Below are 19,350 nucleotides of genomic sequence, written 5' to 3' on the forward strand. Positions count from 1 at the left end.
AATTCATCTGCATGTTGTTCCCACTGCCTTCCTGCACGTGGCGCTGCTGCTCCAGCTGAGAACAAGGAGAACATTTCCTCTGATCAGAACTCCTGCCTCAGATCCAGATGCTGGTTATTGTGCTGCTAGCTGACTTTATGATTTATTTATTATTATTCATGAAAATAAATCAACTGAGTCATCAGACATTATAAAAGAAATGATGAATCAGCCGGAAAAAAAATCATGTAATCAATCAAAACTACTTTATCAAAACGGAATATGATTTGATGATCAATAACTCAAAATTTTCAAATTAATAAACTATATTATATTAAATAAATATTATACATACAATTAATATACTATACATAATATACTTGTTTGTTAGTACATTATACTAACATAAAATATTTTATTATATCATATAAATCCCGGGCTGGTCACGTCAGACTCCTCATGTTGATAGTAACGGTACCGGCAGCACCGGTAACGTTGTAGTAACGGGTGGAGGCGGGGTGTGTGTGTGTGCGTGTGTGTGCGTGTCGGTGCAGCAGATGCTGCAGCTCTCGTGCACAGCGCCTCTCTGTCTCCAGTGCGCCTGCGTGCTGAAACACACACCGAGCGGCCGCAGGAGACACTGAGAGGGGATACCCGGCCTGCGTGGGCTCCACGGTACCAGTAACGGCACCAGTAACGGTCCCGGTAACGGTGACGTGATGTGATGCGATGCCGCGCGGGATCACGGTAACGTAAGCCCAGCAGCAGAAGCAGCGGCGGAGGAGGAAGAGGAGCAGGACGGACGGTCGAGGCTGAGCCGAGCAGGATGCAGCACTGACGGTCCGATCGGTACCGGGAGGAGAGGAACGCATCCCACCGAGCGAGCACCGGAGCCCGCGGCTGGTACCGACCCGATCTGATGTGAGGCTGCGGGGATGGACGGGTAGCAGGGAGGCGGAGCGGACCGACCGAGCGACGGCACATAACGGAGGAGGAAGAGGAGGAGGAAGAGGAGGATGAATCCGGCTGAGGGAGGAGGAGAAGCGGGCCAGGACGGCCTGGCGACGGCAGGTGGGGTGTTAGCGCGTGCGCGAGGCGCGTGCGTGTGGGAGTGTGTGGAGAGGGAGCTGCTGTCGCCATGATGCTCCAACATCCGCCCATTGACGGACCGTCTGCGTGTGTGTGTGTGTGTGAGCATCCCTCTCCAGCAGCACTGAGGCGCGTGCACGCGCATATCCAAGCGCGCGCTGTGAGCGTGAGTTGGGGGTGGAGGGTCCGACCAAGGAGGATTGTGGGAAGGCCTGCTGGCCCTTGAAGCTGGTGTGTGTGATGTAATGTGGAGTGTGTTCACATCTGTGGAGAACCTGAGGGGCCGTCAGCAGCTCCAGGGGCCCGGAGGCAAACTGAGAGGTTCTGAGGAGCCCAAATCCGGTCCTGAAGGGACCTGAGAGGCAACCAGGGATCCCAATTCTGTCTTGAAGGGCCTTCAGGGCCCCAAATTTGGCCCTAAAGGCCCTGAGGGGCCACCAGAGACCCAAACTCTTTCTTGAAGGCTTTTGATTGACCTTCAGGATCCCAAAATTGGTCCTAAATTGGCTCAAATTGGCCCTGAAGGGTTCTGAGGGATCACCAGGGACCCAAACATTTGTCTTGAAGGGTTCTGATGGGTCCTGCTAACCCAAATTTGGTTCTGAAGGGCCACCAGGGGCCCAAACTCGGTCCTGATGACGTCTCCTTACTGCAGACGTTTGGCTGAAACTCATTAAAAACCTGAATCTGATGAAGGATTTCTGCAGAAACTAAAAGACAAATGGAGGAAATGTCTGCAGTGGGTCTTTGTTAATCCAACTGGATTAGGATTGAACAGATTAGATGATAACTCAGGTGAAAACCTGGCAGGTACCTGAACAGACGGTTGTTATAATTATGAATATTTGATCCCATTACGCTTCAGATCAAAACCCACAGGGCTTAATTTCAGCGGTAGGTAACTGGGATAACTCTATATTAACGACTTTACAAATAAAACAATAAAATGATTATTGGTGTTTTTATGTCTCATGTTTAGAATTTTGCTACATAAATGAAATTTAGTTACTGTTACTCATCATGTTGGAGACAGAAAACATGATGCTGCACCTTAAACCTGAATGATAGAGCACGGTGGTGGCAGCATCATGCTGTGTGATGTTCAAGTTAACTCTTAAAGAAAAATAAACTTTAATTTTATTAACAATTAACTTTGAAACAGGAAGATATTTTAAACTTCAAAATTAAACACAATGAAAAACAGCAGAAATAAAAAACAGATGATTAATTATAAAATATTAATAATGAAAATGCTAATAAGGCTCAACAGTGATGTGTATTCTCTTACACTTCATGTTGAAATCTTTAGAGGCTTTTTCAAGTTTGCTGCGACACAGACTGCTACAGGAGATCTAAATGAGTCAGAACATTTACTTTCTCGTTAGGATCAGTAAAACATTTCTGAATCTGAAGACAAACGTCCTGAACGATTCCTGTTGGAGCGACGAACTGACGTCACGTTTAATTAAAACGCCTCGTTATGAACTGATTTTGAAAACAGAGCTGATATAAATGTTATCGCTTCTGAAAAACTTCTGATGTCAAACGTGAGATCAGAGTCTGAAGCCGACAGCTGCAGTCGGCAACGACCTCTGACCTCTGACCCCAGGAAGCCTGAGGCGGCTGAGCTGCTTCACATCCTGAATGTGCCGACAACTCTCACAAACTCTGTTTAAACTGAAAACGACTTTTACAGATTAAATTGGCAGCTTTTTATCTGGGAAGGTAAAAAATAAAAATGAAATAAGCATTTTATGTAATTTAATGGAACAAATTCATTTATGTCAGGAGATAAAAACATTTAATGTGAAGGAGATAAAGGATTAATTTCAAATAAGCATAAAACAAACTGAAAGTGTTTTATTTTTATCTAAAAAAATCTTTAAATTTAGTAAGGAACGTAGAAGGATTCATGTTTTGTAACCGAGGGACTTTTATTTTGGAAAAATCTGGGTTTTTGTGTTTGACCTTTAGGAGTTTTTGTAGTTTTTCCTTTCAGTCATTTTGGTAAAACTTGGGACACAATTTAGATAAAGTTGATAAGTAACAACAGAAACAATAGAAAAACAAAACATATTTTTATCTAAATAATAAAAAAAGCACAAAAAATGTTCTTTGAGAAATAAAAATCTAATGAAATCTAATTAATTAAAAAATCTAATTAAACTTTATAGTAGATTTGAGAAACTAAAATATAAAAACTAAATAAAATTGCAAGAGGAAATTGATATTGATTGGTATCAATATTATTAATATTTTGGATCAATTTACCCAACATGCTTTTATTTTGAAGAAATAATGGATGAAATCATGGTGTTGATCAGATTTGATTACATTTACTCTATTATATTTACTTGAGTAACTTTTTAGAAAAAAAAATACTTTAGGGAATATTCGCACTAATTTGTGCTTTTCACTATTTACTTGAGTCATTTTATTCTGAAGTATCTCTTCTCTTACTCGAGTCAAATTTCTGGATTCTGTAAGTTTTAGCCAAAATTTCACCAGACTCAGACACACAGCTGCAGTTTCTGTTAAAGTTGATCAGGAAACATTTTCTTCTCCCTGGTTTTGATACTTTTTTTTGTTTCTTACATGAATTATTGTCATTTTTCTCCTTAAAGTAAAATATCAAAAATTCCAGTTAATTTATATTTTGGTTCATCTGATGTTGTAATTTTTAAATATTAAATTACTGATAATTCAATCAGCTATCAGTAGACTTTTTACCAAACACATTTTTACCATTGACGGATACTTTTTACTTTTACTTGAGTAAAATTATGTTGAAGAAGTTCTACTCTTGTTATAATTTGGGGTTCTCTGCCTCGGATCCGTTCTGCTGCTGTGTGGATTATGTTTGGTGGATTCCTAAACAGTAGATCTCCATGACGACGGGGTTGGGAGTAGTAAAACTGATTTAATGTATTGCTGAATTGTTGCGTGTTCAGCGTTGATGGTAATTATCCAAACGGCGGCAGAGAAATGCCAGAGCGACGCAGCGAGGTCACGGAGGGCCCTGCGGCTCGGGTCGGGTTCTGGGTCGGGCTCCGGCCTCTCGGAGGCAGAGTGAGTCTTCAGACCCTCCGGCCTGACATTTCAGGCTGCAACGCATTCATTAGCTGCTGTTACGTAATCATCAGTTTGATGAGTCCTGACAGACTGACAGCAAGTTCCTCCAAAGGCTCTTTCATCTGCTTCTATTCTGGGCCCAGCGCCGACTCACTGAGTGGGGGTCTGAGTGGAAATCCCCCTGATTGGCAGCTGATTAGGGATCAATCCACTTCCTGACAGAACACGCCGGCGCCAGGCATGTTAGCGCCCAGCAGATTACAAACGCCCACCGCTCAGTCATTAGCTTCTGCTCCATGCTAACACCAACACCTCCTCACGCTGTGAGAGACGGAAAGTCATGGCAGCGGCAGCTACAGTGGCCCTCCTGGTGGCAGCTGCCACGGCTCAGGTGACACGGCTTCTGTGGGAAAATTAATACCCAATTAATTTGTTCTAAATAACCATTTATTTAGAACAAATATATTAAGTAAATTAAGATTTGATTTAAAACTTCATATAATCTCCTTTGATTCGGTGACAGCTGACACGGCTTTTGTGCCAGATTGAATATTGAATATGAATATGAATGTTTATTTTGAACAAATCAATAAAAAAAGTTGAATTTAAAAATTCATAAAGACGCCACTGATTCTGTGGCAGCTGACATGGATTCTGCTTTTGTGGCAGATTGAATATTGAATATGAATAGGTTTACACTGAACAAATCAATTAAAAGCAAAATTAAATAAAATTTAAAAATTCAAAAAGCTGCCACTGGTTCTGTGACTTTAGCGGCATCTGTCGCAGCTGTCGCCAACATATATATGTATTCTCGTTTCTGTTTTATTAATTTGTTTAAAATTTCATATTAATCATCCGATCCACCACAGACGTTGTGGCAGCTGCCTCTGCCACAGCTGCCTCTCTCACCTGCCTGTTGCTTTTTGCTGAAAGTTTAACTCAGTTAGCAGCTGGAATGAAGTTTAGATCAAGCAAATTATCTCCATGTTTCTGCGACTTTCATCTGATTTTCAGCCAAACCTCCCTGGACTGAAGCGAATCGGCTCATAGATATGATTTCACTAATCGACTGGTGGAAAACGTGATTGAAAAATGGACGCAAAGGCCGTTTGGATTTCTTTTAGAGCAGATCGAAGCCCATCATGGTTCAATTTGCTCCCTTGTGAAAAATGAACTCAGCCCATTTCCAGCTCGGTCTGTGAAACGTGTAAAAAGGTTCTGAGTTTCTGTAATCACTGCGGCTCAGCTGGAGCCTGATGAGTTTCCACCAGCTCAACGCTTGATTATGGAGATGATCAGAGGCAAATCTAAAGATTCCCTTTGTTGGTTTATGCTAACAGACTTCACACCGAACTCTTCCTGAGGCAGAACTCTGCTGGGCTTCCAGAACCGAGCCGTTTGGACTCCCAACTGGGTCCAACATTCAGTCACTTTGCTGTTGATTTGAAGGATGATTAGAGAGAACACTCCTTCCTTCCTGCATCCACTTTTCAGTGTTCGACACACAAACCGGTGGTTTGCTAAGCTACATACTCAGTCATACTGAAGATTTGTGGAATATGTCCAGGAGCCAAATCTGAGCTAAAAAAACAACGAATTTTTAATTGCTTTAAACGCTTTAGTCCAACTCCAGTCCATTTGCCCAGAAAGTCCGGTCCGGTGGGTGAGGTGTGAATGTGAAATCTAACTCTGATCCGTCTCCAAACTTCAGTCGGTTTGGTTGAACTGAACTCTGGTGCGGTTCAAGTGTGAACGCCAAGCGAGCTGGAGACGGCCCAAAAAGCAAGATGTGGGCTATAGCGCAGGGCATTCTGGGTAAATTCAACCAAAACAAATGTGTTAGCCTAGTGCTAGCAGGAGAAATGTCTCGCAGTCTTTAGCCAAGTTCAAATAACCGCCAAAATCTGACGCCTCCATTTTGTTTCCATTTGGCGAAGAAGGAAGTTGTGCTCAGTGTCTTCAGAGGTTTTTGTGTCGTTTCCTTCAGTGGCTCTTGGTGCAGCGCCCCCACAGGCCAGGAGGGGAACAGGTTGGTTTGACTCAGAGCAGAGAGAAAGAGAACCACAGCAGCTGGAGGTGGAGCAGACGATGGAGTTTTGATCTGAACCAAATCTACTGGACTATCAGCCTAAATGAACTCTGCCTTGAAGAATGACACCAGAAGATGCTGACGGCTAAAAAAGCAATAATTTTAAACCTGTGTGACTAAAATCAGCCATGGGAAAGTTTTGTTACCCATTCTAATCTGGAAAAGAACAGTTCTGATAAATTATTAAAATCTCAAACTTGACATGTTTATGCCTGTAGTTCAATGGAAACATCTAATCTAAACTACAAAACTTTTAAGAAATATAAGTTCCTCTCTTTGTCTTTTATACATAATTCTTATTTTTGCTTTTTCTGGAGCAAAACGGCTCAGAGAGAAACAGAATGTTCAATAGCTTCACTCAGGATTTTTCCCAAATCGCTGACGCAGAAACGTTTCCCACTTTGCATCCCCACATCACCAGTAGTCATCTGGATAACCAGGAAGACGTGTTCAGTGGACGTTAGTGAAGTTTGCTCTTTCTTTTGATAGAAATATCAGTCAGCAGGGTGCAAAAAGCCTGCTGTTAGGTAAAGATTAAAGACTCAAAGATACATCCGTCTGGAACAGAGTAAATATAACTGCATTAAGACATGAAACCCGTCGTAGGCTTCAGAAAAGGCCTGGGGGGAAAGAAAAGACATATGCAGTAGGAAGAAAGGTTTGTTTGTTTTTGTAAATGGTTCTTCTGGAGTTTTTCCAGTTTCATCCAGATGTAAAATAGACGATAAGACCAGAATATATCAGCTGTTCCCAAGATGGCATTGAGAAAATTCATAAACCAAACCAGAACCATCGGTGGAAGATGGTTTGAGTTGAACTCCAATCGACTTCGCAGCATCACTGAAACCACAATGAATGCTACATCTAAAATGTCTCTGAACGTCTGCATTACCCAACAGACCAACATCTGATGTGTTTATTTATAGTGGCAGAAAGAAAAGAGTATGATCTACATCGTTACTGCAGTTTTCAGCAGTTGTGTCTGCAGCCGTCACTAAGGGGCGACGTAGTCAGAAACTGAGAAAAGCGGTTAAAATAAAGTCGAAAACATGTTTCACTTTGCTCAATTAGAGAACTTATTGATCCTAATACGTAACATTCATTGTCATCAATCAGGAAGATGAGGAGATGAAGTGAGTTGACTAAATCCAATCAGCAGACGGCCTCAGTTTACGTCATGTTAATAAAATCTTAAAGGTTCCCAGAAGAACATTCACTCATTAGTTCTCTGTTCACTGGATGTAAAGGAGTTCATCTGAAGCTCATTTCTGACTAAAAACCCAAAGCCTGGAAACATTCTGCATGGGGAAACAGAAGAGTCCAACTATCCTCTCCTTGTTATAAAACATCCTCTCTTTATTTCGCGCAGACATCAAACATTCCTGTATCCCAAGGTCGTCTCTGCTGTAGTTGCTGAGTGTTTTTGGTGTGTGAGATGAAAGCCTGTTGGGTGTGGAGGAGACGGAGCAGGACGGCGGTGGAGAGCCAGAGAGACGTTTCTCTCTCTCAGGGTTATCTCTGCCTGTCGGGCTGCTAATGTGAGGCGTTTAATGCCCTCAGTGTGCGAGTGTTGGATTAGCTTCCTCCTGCTGAGCGGGATGATCTGACGCATATGGGAGGCATGTCTGAACACACACACACACACACACACACACACACACACAGACACACAAACGTGTTTCTTTCTGGGGATCCTGGTTACACATTGTCTCTAAATCATCAAAACCATAAAATCAGCTTTAATAAGGTTTTAGCACCAACTCTAAACCTGTGAGTTTGGCAAGTTAAATCCTGACTTGTAAACTGTTCTCACACCCATTGATTAGAAAGTTACTGCTCCAAAAGGCACAATTAAAGCAACTATTAAACTAGCTTTTAATGAATAATGTCATATTCTTCTAACCACTTAAGCTTAATTTATACAATATTAGATTATTTATGGATTAACTGACAAATAATTGGATGCAAAAGGTGCTTAATGTGAACCAGCTCCAGCCTGAACGTGTGCAGGGGATTGAATCTGCTTTGGATGTTTTAGGTGGATTTTATTTTTGGAGGAATAAAAAAAGTCTCTAGAGGTTGGAGGACACAGACGAGACACCAAACACAAGCTAAAGACGTCGATGTTTGTCTTCCAGGTTCTGGTAAAGCAGAGACTGTTCGGGCCGTGGATGTCCTGACGGTGCTCAGAGAGAAAGTGGCCTTTGTATCAGGTAAAAACAGTGCTGGTTTTATTCTGGTCCTGCTGGTTTTATTCTGGAAGCGCGTTGAAGTCACAGTTGTATGTGATTTCCAGGTGGAAGAGACAAACGAGGCGGACCAATTCTTACCTTTCCAGCAAGGACCAATCACGATCGAATAAAACAGGAAGATCTCAGCCGACTGGTCACCTACCTGTCAACAGTTCCCAGGTACAACTCTGAATGTCTTTGCTGCCAAGACTGATAAGGATCGGCTTTTTTTATTCAAACATTAATGTGAACATAGACCCCAGTGTGGCAGAAAGTGCTCTGTCTTTAGTTTTATTGAAGGAAGAGACGTTGGTTTCATTGCTGCTCTGTGTTTCCCTCAGTGAGGACGTTCGAGCTCGTGGCTTCACCGTTGTGGTGGACATGCGCGGCAGTAAGTGGGACAGCGTGAAGCCAGTGCTGAGGACGCTACAGGAATCATTTTCCTCCAACATCCACGCAGCTCTGCTCATCAAACCGGACACCTTCTGGCAGAAACACAAGACCAACCTGGGCAGCGCCAAGTTTAGCTTTGAGGTACCGCCAGCTGTTCTTCAATCGTGGGTTCTTGACTGGAGGCCAACTGGAAGATGCAGCAACTTAACAGAGAGATGAAACATCTTCTAGTGCCACTCCCTAATGTTCAAGCTGTTAAGGTTTCCTGCATTGAGGCAGTAACCCGTCTCTGTCCCCAGACCAGCCTGGTGTCAGTGGAAGGCCTCTCCCGGCTCATCGACCCCTCCCAGCTCACGGCGGACCTCGGCGGCTCTTTGGAGTACGACCACGTGGAGTGGACTGAACTTCGTCTGGGACTCGAAGAGTTCTCCGGAGCTGCAACACAGCTTCTGGCTCAGCTGGAGCAGCTGGAGGCCGGCTTGAACCGCATACCAGAGCCCAAAGATGTGGACGAGGCCCGCAAGTGAGTACTTTGGATGTTTCATAGGTCAGGGTCGCTCAGGGTCGACCTGAACGCTAACGTTAGGGAATTCTCATCATCAGACTTCTAGAGGAACACAGTCGTCTCCGGAACACGATCGCCACCGCACCAGTGGATGCCCTGAACAGAGAGGGGAAGAGCTTGCTTCAGCGAATGCGCCTGGGCCCCTCACATGGTGACAGCTCCACTGAGGGTGGGGGAGGAGGTGGAGGAGGCGGAGGCGGCGGCACCTGGCTGTCAGGGGGGGCCGACTTCCAGAGTGTGGCCCCAAAGGTTTCCTCTCTGCTAGACCGGCTGCAGGCTGGTCGCACCCACCTGCTCCAGAGCTGGAGCGACAAAAAGCTGCACCTAGACCAGGGTCTCCAGTTGCACCTGTTTGAGCAGGACGCCACCAAGGTGAGGTCATGACCCAGCGAGCAAGCTTTGCATTATTTTTCCTAATTTTCAATCAAGTTTTGCATCGTTATATGCAAATCCAGAGCTGCTGTCTGACCCGCCTGTGTTGCTGCTGCCTCTCCTTGTCTCAGATGTCGGAGTGGATCGCCCACAGCAAAGAGCTGTTCATGCAGAGTGTGACAGAAGTCGGTCAGAACCACCAGCACGCTGTCGACCTGCAAACACAACACCAGCACTTCACCGCCAACTGCATGGTCAGTGTGTACGTCTCCGTCTCTGACGCCTTGCTGAGTGTTTCATGACTTAAACATGGCGTCACCTGCGCTTCTGCAGAACGGGAGCGTAAACGTGGACAGCGTGGTCACCGTGGCAGCAAGACTCGCCGAGGCCGGCCACTATGGAGCGGAGCGCATCGCCATGGTGTCGTCACGGTTACAGGAAGACTGGAAGGCATTGACGACCGCCCTGGAGGAGCGCAGCAACACGCTTGCCATGGCAACTGGCTTCCACCAGGGGGCAGAGCAGGTACCGTTACGTCCAACAATCAGTAAGCCATTATGGACTGAAGTAATGTTATGTTTTATACGCCACAACGCCTCACAATTCATTGACAGGGTTGAACTGTTCTTTCCTTTACCAGTTTCATCGTCCTCAGTTGACGTCACTAACCACAAGTTTGTCTGTTTCCTTCTGCGCACTACTCTTGTTCTTTCTCCTTTCCATTTTTTGAACACCACTGACTGAGAGCAGACTTTTTACATCAGGATGCATCTCTGGAGAAAAAATTAAGAAACGCTACCAGCAGAGACGTGTTGTGGCTTTATGACTCTGCTGCTCAGACCATAATCTATCTTTATGTTTCCACCAAGGGGCAGAGAACGTACCTTTATATCCAGTACAGCATAAACCATTATGACCTAAAGTAGCAAAAAAGTGTCCCGAAGACCAAAGGAAGGATTCTGTCTCAGTTTCTGACTCGGTTTCTGGGTCTAAATCACATTTTATAAATGCTCAGAGACTAATCCTACCTGTTCTCTCTGGACTTGTGGCCTCATGGCTGCTTGGAGTCGCATCTTTCTTCTTGCTTAAATTATGCAACATTATGATTTATATGAAACAATTCATGAGTTCTTTGCCTTACCTGTTTCATTGTCCTCATTTGGCGTCACTAAGAAGTCCAAGAGAAGGTCTTTGAAGACTATTTGGTCTTTCTTCATGTTCGGGATGTTTCTCACCTGAATGTCCGTCTCTCTGTCCAGTTCCTTCTGCGGGTGGAGGGTTGGGTGAAGACGTGCTCTGAAGGTCCCTTACCGACTGCAACAGCAGAGCTGGAAGCTGCGACTAAAAAGCACCAGGAGCTAAACGAGGAGATATCTGCCAACTACACGCAGGTATTGGCCTGAAGTCCCAACTAACGACTTTGTGTCTGCATGAAGAAACCTGAAGTCTTCCTGTTCGCTTGCAGGTCAGTGAAAGTGGAAAAGCTTTAATGGACGTCCTCCAGCGAAATGCCAACAGTGAGTCTGAAGAGTCGGCAGCCAAGCCGGACTTCACCCCGGCCACGCACAGCATCATGGGAGTTTTGCACCAGGTGATGCAGGTGAGGCTCGGTACAATGTGCCGTCAGGGCAGGATTATGACAGACAGACATGAAAACGGACCGGGACTTTCTCCTGTCTGCTCAGGGTCACCATGAGGTGGAAGGAGCCTGGCAGCACAGGAAGCTGCGCCTCCATCAGCGCCTGCAGCTCTGCGTGTTCCAGCAAGATGTTAAACAGGTCGGACCACCAACATCCACGCTGACATCAATCAATCAATCAATCAATCAATATTTGCGTAGCCCGAGGCACTTGCTTTAATGACTGACCAGATTACATCCAGATTTTCCTTCCACCTAATTTTCCGTCAGGTGTTGGACTGGGTGGAGCAGCATGGAGAGGTTTTCCTCAACAAACACACCGGGGTGGGGAAGTCCCTGCACCGGGCGCGGGCGCTGCAGAAACGGCACGACGACTTTCAGCAAGTCGCACAGGTGACCCAAACGTTCCCTGATCTGGATCCTCCGTCAAGCTGAACCCACCTCAAACTGACCTCTGGTTGTCTTTCAGAACACCTACACCAACGCAGAGAAGCTTCTGGAGGCGGCCGACCAGCTAGCCCAGGCAGGAGAGTGTGAGGAGGAGGAGATCTACCAGGCGGCCAGAGACCTGGAGCTGCGAATGCAGGTAGCCGGGGGGTGTCTATGTCCTGGAGGGAGAGGGGGGGGGGTGTCTATGTCCTGGAGGGGGCTGGGGGTTTGTATGTGCCGGGAGGTGTCAATAAGTTGGGATGAGTTCAGTGTGTCTAAATGCTGAGATGTGTCTAAATGCTGGGCTATTTCTACATCTTGGGTTGTGTCTAAATGCTGGATTCTGACATCAGTGCTGTGTGTTGCAGGCCTTCATCCAGCGTGTGGAGCAGAGGAAGCTGCTGCTGGACCTCGCTGTGTCCTTCTACACTCACACTAAGGAGGTAACATCCCTAGAAACACAGAGACTCATCGCTTCTAAACGTTCATGATATTTTATAGCAGTAGAAAAATTCCTGACATGCAATTACATGTTGAAGGAGTCGAGATATGAAAAAATAAATGAGTTGGTGTTCTCATTGATGAGACAAATAACTGATGATGTAAAATAAAATATAATAAAACTTATGTACAAAGCCCATAATGAGAACAGATAATCAAAAAGAAAAAGCAGATACAACGGTGAGTGAATGAACTATAACGACTGCTCTCTTCTTCTTCCTCTGCTCTTTAGCTGTCGGTGTGGATGGAGGGCCTCCAGAAGCAGCTGACCTCTGACCTCTTGGTGTGTCCAGACACGGTGGAGGCGCTGCAGGCTCTGATCAGCCAGCAGCAGCAGCAGCAAGCCAACACACAGGTACGCCGCTGCCTCAACCCCAGCGTCTCCATAACAACCTAACACTCCCTGACCTTTGACCTCTCACCCCGCACTAACACTCTAACCCTGACCCGCAGGAAGCTGCAATGAGTGTCATCCGGGAAGGAGAAGATCTCATCCTGCAACTCAGGTGATTCATGGCATCAATGCCTGATACAGAATCTAGGAGGTGTTTTCTAGATCAGATAATCTTTATAGATTATTATTAGAACATTGATTGATTGATTGATTGGCTGATTGATTGATTGGCTGATTGATTGATTGATTGATTGATTGATTGATTGATTGATTGATTGATTGATTGATTGATTAATTGGCTAAGTTTTTATCAGGAATGTGATGAGAAGATGCCATGTGTTGTCGTCCAGATACACTAGCTGCGCTTCTATTGACCTTAAAATTGCTCAAATTGAAATTATGAAAATTAATCCCTTAATTTAAAAAAATCTCAAATATTTTGATAAAAGGTTTTTGCGTTAGGTTTTTTAGTCATGTCAAAATTTGTGTATTTCATAAAAACTACAATAGAAACACTTTTCAATTTGCAATACCACCAGGCTCCACTAGAGGTCTCCACGCGTTAAACTCGTATCCTGGTCGCTGCCCTGATTTTAATGACTAATTATGTGAACAAACTTATTCACATGTGATTTTAATTGCATTTTTTTATTTCATAGAAACCGTGAAATTGTATTTATGCGACATTTGTAACAGAAACATATCTACCGAATTAAAAAAAAATAATCAAGCATTTTTTTCTCACTGTTGACGTTAAATTAGACTAAAAGTTTCATCTTGGTTTGGATGTTTTATAAATTTAAATTAGGAAAACATCACCATGTTGTCAATTTACGTTTTCATCAGAAATTATGGCGCCATGTTTTTTAAGTGATGCTATTTGGGCTTTTCTTTCATAATATTTAGAATATATTTAGTTCTGAAAGGTTTATTTTTGTTGAAGGAATTGAAGATGATTCTGTGCATCAGATGAATAAATGTTTTCAGGTTTCTTTAAGATATGGGATTTTATTTTAATTTCTGTCTTTGCTTGAATTATTTTATCTTTTTTGTGCTGATTTTTTTCACAAACATGCATGTACAACTAATCCATGTCTTCTCGGTTATAAATGTGTTGGATTTTCATTCGATTCATTCAGTTTTTTGTTTTTTTTTATCTCACAATGACAATTTCTTGTAAGATTTTTGTGTTTGTAGAATTTTTGTTTTGCATAATTTAGTAAAATTATGTTTCCTTCCAGGTTATGATAAGCTCGGTGATATTTTTCAGATGAATTGGTTCGGTTTCCTTTCTGCTGTACATACTAAGAGGTGCGCTTGTTTTAGGCCCCAGGGCAGCTCGGTGGCCCATGTGGAGTCGGTGTTGCAGCAGCTGGAGGAGTCCCACGCTCAACTGGAGGAACTTTTCCACCAGAAGAAGATCAGACTGGACATTTTCCTGCAGTTCCGCATTCTGCAGCAGTGCACCCTGGAGGTGACGCCTGGTTCTACCCTTTTCTACCAAGTAAAACCTTTTCCTGCTGTAATATTCCTGATTCTTTAACATCATTTGGTCTTCAGGTAACTGGGGAAATGGATGCCTGGAAACAGGACCTTCAAAAGCAGTCCCAGGACTTTTCCTCTGAGAAGCTAACATCTCCACGGCTAGCTGATGCTAACACTGAGCAGCTAGCCCAGGACAAGCTAGCCCTGGGCCAGTCTCGCCTGGCAGAGGCCACACCTGAGGCGTTGACCTTGGCTCAACAGCGTATCCACAGGTAGACTGAGCAGATTGGCGTCATCTTGCTGACTTATGGTACATAATATTTTTTATCAGGCTTTAATTTATCATCTGACTGCTCTGCAGGCACATGGAGCGAAGGCTGGCGATGAACAATATGATCTATGAGGTGATCCAGCAAGGTCATGACCTTCAGCAATACATCACAGAGGTCCAAGCATCAGGTAGGTTTCAGGTTTTACTTCAAAATGAGAAAAGAGGTAAAACCTGCTGTCATCTGCATACAGAGAAAAACAAAGATACCTAATGCCAGAGCCTTGAGGTACACCAGGGGTCTCAAACTCCAGTCCTCGAGGGCCACTGTCCTGCAACTTTTAGATGTGCCTCTGCTGCACCACACCTGAATAGAATAATTAGGTCATTAGCAGGACTCTGGAGAACTTACCTACACAAGGAGGAGGTAATTAAGCCATTTCATTCCAGTGTTTTGTACCTGTGCCACATCTAAAAACTGCAGGACAGTAGCCCTCGAGGCCTGGAGTTTGAGACCCCTGAGGTACACCATAAGAAAAGACAGGGTTCAGATAAACAGGTCGATCGATCAGTTGATCACTTGAACAGTCAGGGGTGGTGATAGACTCCCGTTACAGGAACATGTTTTAGGAAAACGGTTTTCACCCCAAGTCCTCATGAAAACAGAGATTTAGGGATTCCTAAGCTGTCTTGTTTTAATACGAGTCCCAGAACCATGTTTGGAACGAGAGAACAAATGTTGCAATTCTGTTTCGCCGTCGAACCGAATCTACTGAACTGTGAGGCGTTAAACATCCTGAGTGATTCTGGATTTGGAATCAAATGTTTTTAGCTCTATCGGTGCTTTAGTGTTGTAGGACGTTTAATGACGGCGCCCGGTGAGGGAATGAAATGATCCATGTTGGAGATCCATAAGCAGGTTCAGATCCCCTGATTTCAGAAAACGCTGACACTTCTTGGAGCATCTAATGTCCAACAGTCCGGTGATGCGAGACAAAAAGGTACAACAGAATGTCGGCCATGTTGAATCCAAAGCCTTTCTATTATTAGTGGTTCAATCTGAACAGAATAAAATCCTAGAGAGCCACAAGAATCAGTCAGCAGATTTTCCCCAGCGGCGAACAGCCCAGCATCACACTGATGTCAGAGGTGGAGAGGGGGAAAAAGGGGATGGGTTGCTATAGAAACTGCTCTCTGAAGCACACAGCTGATCCCCATGGAAACCGGCGTATTGAATTCGCCATGGAGACACACACATCAGTGCGTGCATGCACAATGAGGCAGCTGGTGTGTGTGGTTTCTAAGGTGGAGCATGTTGCAGGTATGGAGCTGTCGGAGGCGGAGGGAGGCCTGACGGCACAGGTGGAGGAGCTGCAGCGCCTCCTGCAGGACAAACAGAAGGAACTGCAGCAGATCGCAGACCACACACACACATACCTGGAGCAGAACCTGCAGCTCAGACACCTGCAGAGCCAGGTCAAACAGGTAACACACACTCAGCCCTCTGCGCACACACACTCAGACTTCCTACTGCATACCTACGTGTGTGTGTGTGTGTGTGTGTGTGTGTGTGTATGTGTGTGTGTGTGTGTGTGCCTCTCTCAGGTGCTGGGCTGGATCTCTGAGGGCGAGATGAAGCTGTCCTCCTGCATGCTGAACTCCAGCTGTCTGTCTGAAGCCGAGCAGCTGCAGCGGGAGCATGAGCGCCTCCAACAGACCATCGAGGTTACTGCAGACACAGAAATAAAACATTTAATGCTTAAGTCTGTCACAATAAACAATCAATTAACACCATGATCAATTTAAATTCCCATTCAGACGACAGAAACATCACAATTCATGTGTTTTTTTATTGATTGATTTTGGCTGTTTTATTTTGGATGATTTAAAATATTTTCCTGCTCCAGTGTTAAAGCTGTAAGAGTTTTATACAAAATTAGAGTTTGTTGGTTTCTATTATGCCATCATTATAATATTTGAACATGATGTCAAAACGATATTATTGTTTATCAAAATAATTGCTGGAACAATTTATTGTAACAGCACCCTTTACATTTTATATAAAAACCAAGCAGAAAATTGAGTTTTCCAGATTGTTTTTCTAAACGAATGGAAATCAAAAAGCACGTTAAGGAAACTGGACTCACGTTGTGTTGCAGGCTCTGCTGCATGCAGACTCCCTGCAGAGAACCCACCAGGTGGCGCTGGCTCTGCAGCAGCGAGCCGAGCTGCTCGTCAGGTAAGACGCAGAACTTCCTCCATCAACGCTGGACCGATCCGCTCACCAGGAAGTCTCTGCTTCTGCTCAGGTCAGGCCATTACGACCCGGATGCAGTGAGGGCCTGCGCCCAGACGGTGGCGCTGCACTGGCAGACGCTGATGCTGAGGATCGAAGACAGACTGAAGCTGGTCAACGCGTCCGCCGCTTTCTACCGGACGTCCCAGCAGGTAAACGCCACTGCGGTTCCACGTTTAACCACTGGGGGAGCTTCATGTTCATCACTGTACCGACTGACCAGGTGTGTGGCGTCCTGGAGAGTCTGGAGCAGGAGTACCGCAGGGAGGAGGACTGGTGCGCAGGAGGAGAGCGGCAGCCAGAGCAGCTGCTGCCGCTCATCAGCAAACACATGGAGCAGAAGGAGGCCTTCCTGAAGGTACCGCCACAAAAAATACCTTCAGTTCCCTTTAGAAAAGATCAAAAATAGATTTAAAAAGCAACATTTACCCCGTGGATTAACTTCATTTCTGTGTTATACTGAGGAGTTCCTCCCGGTTTCATGTTTTCTGGAAACAACCTGTACCAGATCTGTTTCTTCTGCGACAGGCGTGTACGCTGGCCAGACGCAACGCCGAGGTCTTCCTCAAGTACATCCATCGAAACAGCGTCACCATGGCCAACATCTCCGGCCACAACGTCACGGTCTCCGCGGTGACGGGGGTCACCGAGGTCACTGGGCACTCCAGAGTGCCGGAGCAGCAAGTCAAAGGTTCACAGAAACAAAAACAATCCACATATTGTCAAAAATAAAGAGTGTAACCAGGACAGAGCCCAGAGGGACGCCACAGATAATTGGACTCTATATTTAGGGATTTTGGTGGATTTGAGCTGACAGAGATGTTTCTTTTTGTGCTCAGGAATCCTCAGCGAGTTGCTCCAGAGAGAAAACAGAGTACTTCATTTCTGGACGCTGAAGAAACGCAGACTGGACCAGTGCCAGCAGTACCTGATGTTCCAGAACCACGCCCAGCAGGTAAACCGAGAAACTCCAGAGGTCAAACACAGAAACAAAACGACCCTCTGAAATAATGTCAGCTGCTGCTTTTCCTCAGTTTGTGTAAATATCTTGTTTAGAAATCATTACAATATTTTTGATGTTGTATTAAAAAGCTAGAATAATGATGAAAAACAGAAAAGCATAAACCCCACAAACAAAGACAGCTCTAACTTTCTGTAAATCTCTAAATTTCAATCTGTTCACTTCCAGGCCCTTGAATGGCTGCAGCAGTCAGGTGACCATTACCTGGCCACGCACACGTCGCCGGGGGCAACGGCGGCCGAAACACAGGAGTTGCTGAACCAGCACAGAGAGTTCTGCATTTCTGCAAAGGTTGTTCCAGAAACCAGTTTCAACTTAAACTACAGCATACTGGCTCGTTTTCAAATAAAAAAAGAGAAAAATTTACACCAAAAAACAAAAATTTAGAGATTGATCCCAGAAATTTTCTAAAAAAAAATACTAAGAAATTCTGCATTTTTTTTTCTTACAAATTTTCAACTTCATGAGCTCAGAAAATTCCAGTTTTTTTCTAGAACATTTTTGTTATTATTCCAAGATTAGATTCTGACTTCTTTCTTGAAATTTTTAACTTTCCAAACTTATAAATGTCCTTGTTTTTCTAGAAAACCTCTAAGAATCTTTTAATTTCTGAGTTTTGTCTTGTCTTTTCAAATTCTGAAAATTTCTCAGATTGATCTCAAAATTTTGGAGTTATTTTGTCAGAAATTTTCCTTTTTTCTAAATGAGAAAAAAAAAACATAAAAACACATAAATCTGATCTGAAGATCAGGTGTATATACACCACAGCTAATTTACTATTAGCTGTTATTTTAGCATCCAACATGAAGCACCTTTGCATCCAGACCAGGTGAAGCTCAAAGCGAACAGTAAAACTGAAATATTTCTGTCCTTTTTGGATGGTTTTATCTGATAAGATGAAACTGTGAAAACAAACGATGAATGAGTAAATTTCTCGCAGCACACCCAGGAGAAGGTTCACCTGCTGATCCAGCTGGCTGAGAGCATGCTGGCTAAAGGCCACGCCCACCGCGCCGAGCTGCGCCGCTGCGTTTCGGCGGTGGACAAGCGTTACCGCGACTTCACGGTCAGGATGGGTCAGTACCGCCACCTGCTGGAGGCCGCGCTGGGCAGCAGCTCTCAGGTGATTAAAACCCTCCACTGCTGCAGATGCTAACCGTAATCTGAAGGCTAACAGTGGCGCTCGTTTAGGACAACAAGGACCTGGAGCTGGAGCTCATCCCCAACAGCCTGTCGGACTCGGACCCTGAGGTCAACCTGTCCGACCCGAGTCACCAGGTCAGCGACGAGAAGAGGCGCTCCGCCCGCAAGAAGGAGTGAGTATGGTGTGTGAGCGGCGCGCCGGGAGCGACGTTCTGCTCTAATAAATCTGTGTGTGTGTGTCTGTGTGTCTGTGTGTGTGTGTGGGCAGGTACATCATGGCCGAGCTCCTCCAAACTGAGAGAGTTTACGTCAGAGACCTGCAGGAGTGCATCGAGGTAAAACATGGAGGATTAGCTGTGTGTGTAGAAAAACACACACACT

The 19,350-nt window shown here is 44.7% G+C and overlaps 1 protein-coding gene across 2 annotated transcripts in view; it reads left to right on the forward strand.

The window, feature by feature from the left end:
• Nucleotides 1–414: 414 nt before the first annotated feature.
• The window catches only part of LOC103155606 (kalirin-like), a 39,381-nt gene continuing 20,445 nt past the window's right edge, over nt 415–19,350 (forward strand). For both annotated transcript variants that reach the window (XM_007577344.2, XM_016663684.1), the window contains exons 1-30: nt 415–1,050; nt 8,371–8,445; nt 8,529–8,643; nt 8,805–8,997; nt 9,156–9,379; nt 9,460–9,793; nt 9,925–10,047; nt 10,127–10,318; nt 11,053–11,184; nt 11,259–11,393; nt 11,479–11,571; nt 11,703–11,825; nt 11,902–12,018; nt 12,230–12,304; nt 12,595–12,717; nt 12,816–12,868; nt 14,083–14,230; nt 14,317–14,513; nt 14,603–14,700; nt 15,831–15,994; nt 16,115–16,234; nt 16,669–16,748; nt 16,819–16,957; nt 17,029–17,163; nt 17,334–17,496; nt 17,645–17,760; nt 17,995–18,117; nt 18,767–18,949; nt 19,018–19,142; nt 19,238–19,304. In XM_007577344.2, coding sequence (XP_007577406.1) covers nt 996–1,050; nt 8,371–8,445; nt 8,529–8,643; nt 8,805–8,997; nt 9,156–9,379; nt 9,460–9,793; nt 9,925–10,047; nt 10,127–10,318; nt 11,053–11,184; nt 11,259–11,393; nt 11,479–11,571; nt 11,703–11,825; nt 11,902–12,018; nt 12,230–12,304; nt 12,595–12,717; nt 12,816–12,868; nt 14,083–14,230; nt 14,317–14,513; nt 14,603–14,700; nt 15,831–15,994; nt 16,115–16,234; nt 16,669–16,748; nt 16,819–16,957; nt 17,029–17,163; nt 17,334–17,496; nt 17,645–17,760; nt 17,995–18,117; nt 18,767–18,949; nt 19,018–19,142; nt 19,238–19,304 — 4,020 coding nt within the window. In that variant the 5' untranslated portion in view covers nt 415–995. The remainder of the gene's footprint in view (nt 1,051–8,370; nt 8,446–8,528; nt 8,644–8,804; nt 8,998–9,155; nt 9,380–9,459; nt 9,794–9,924; nt 10,048–10,126; nt 10,319–11,052; nt 11,185–11,258; nt 11,394–11,478; nt 11,572–11,702; nt 11,826–11,901; nt 12,019–12,229; nt 12,305–12,594; nt 12,718–12,815; nt 12,869–14,082; nt 14,231–14,316; nt 14,514–14,602; nt 14,701–15,830; nt 15,995–16,114; nt 16,235–16,668; nt 16,749–16,818; nt 16,958–17,028; nt 17,164–17,333; nt 17,497–17,644; nt 17,761–17,994; nt 18,118–18,766; nt 18,950–19,017; nt 19,143–19,237; nt 19,305–19,350) is intronic.

The sequence above is a fragment of the Poecilia formosa genome, unplaced genomic scaffold (genome assembly GCF_000485575.1).
Source record: "Poecilia formosa unplaced genomic scaffold, Poecilia_formosa-5.1.2 Scaffold438, whole genome shotgun sequence".
Classification (NCBI taxonomy): Eukaryota; Metazoa; Chordata; class Actinopteri; order Cyprinodontiformes; family Poeciliidae; genus Poecilia; species Poecilia formosa.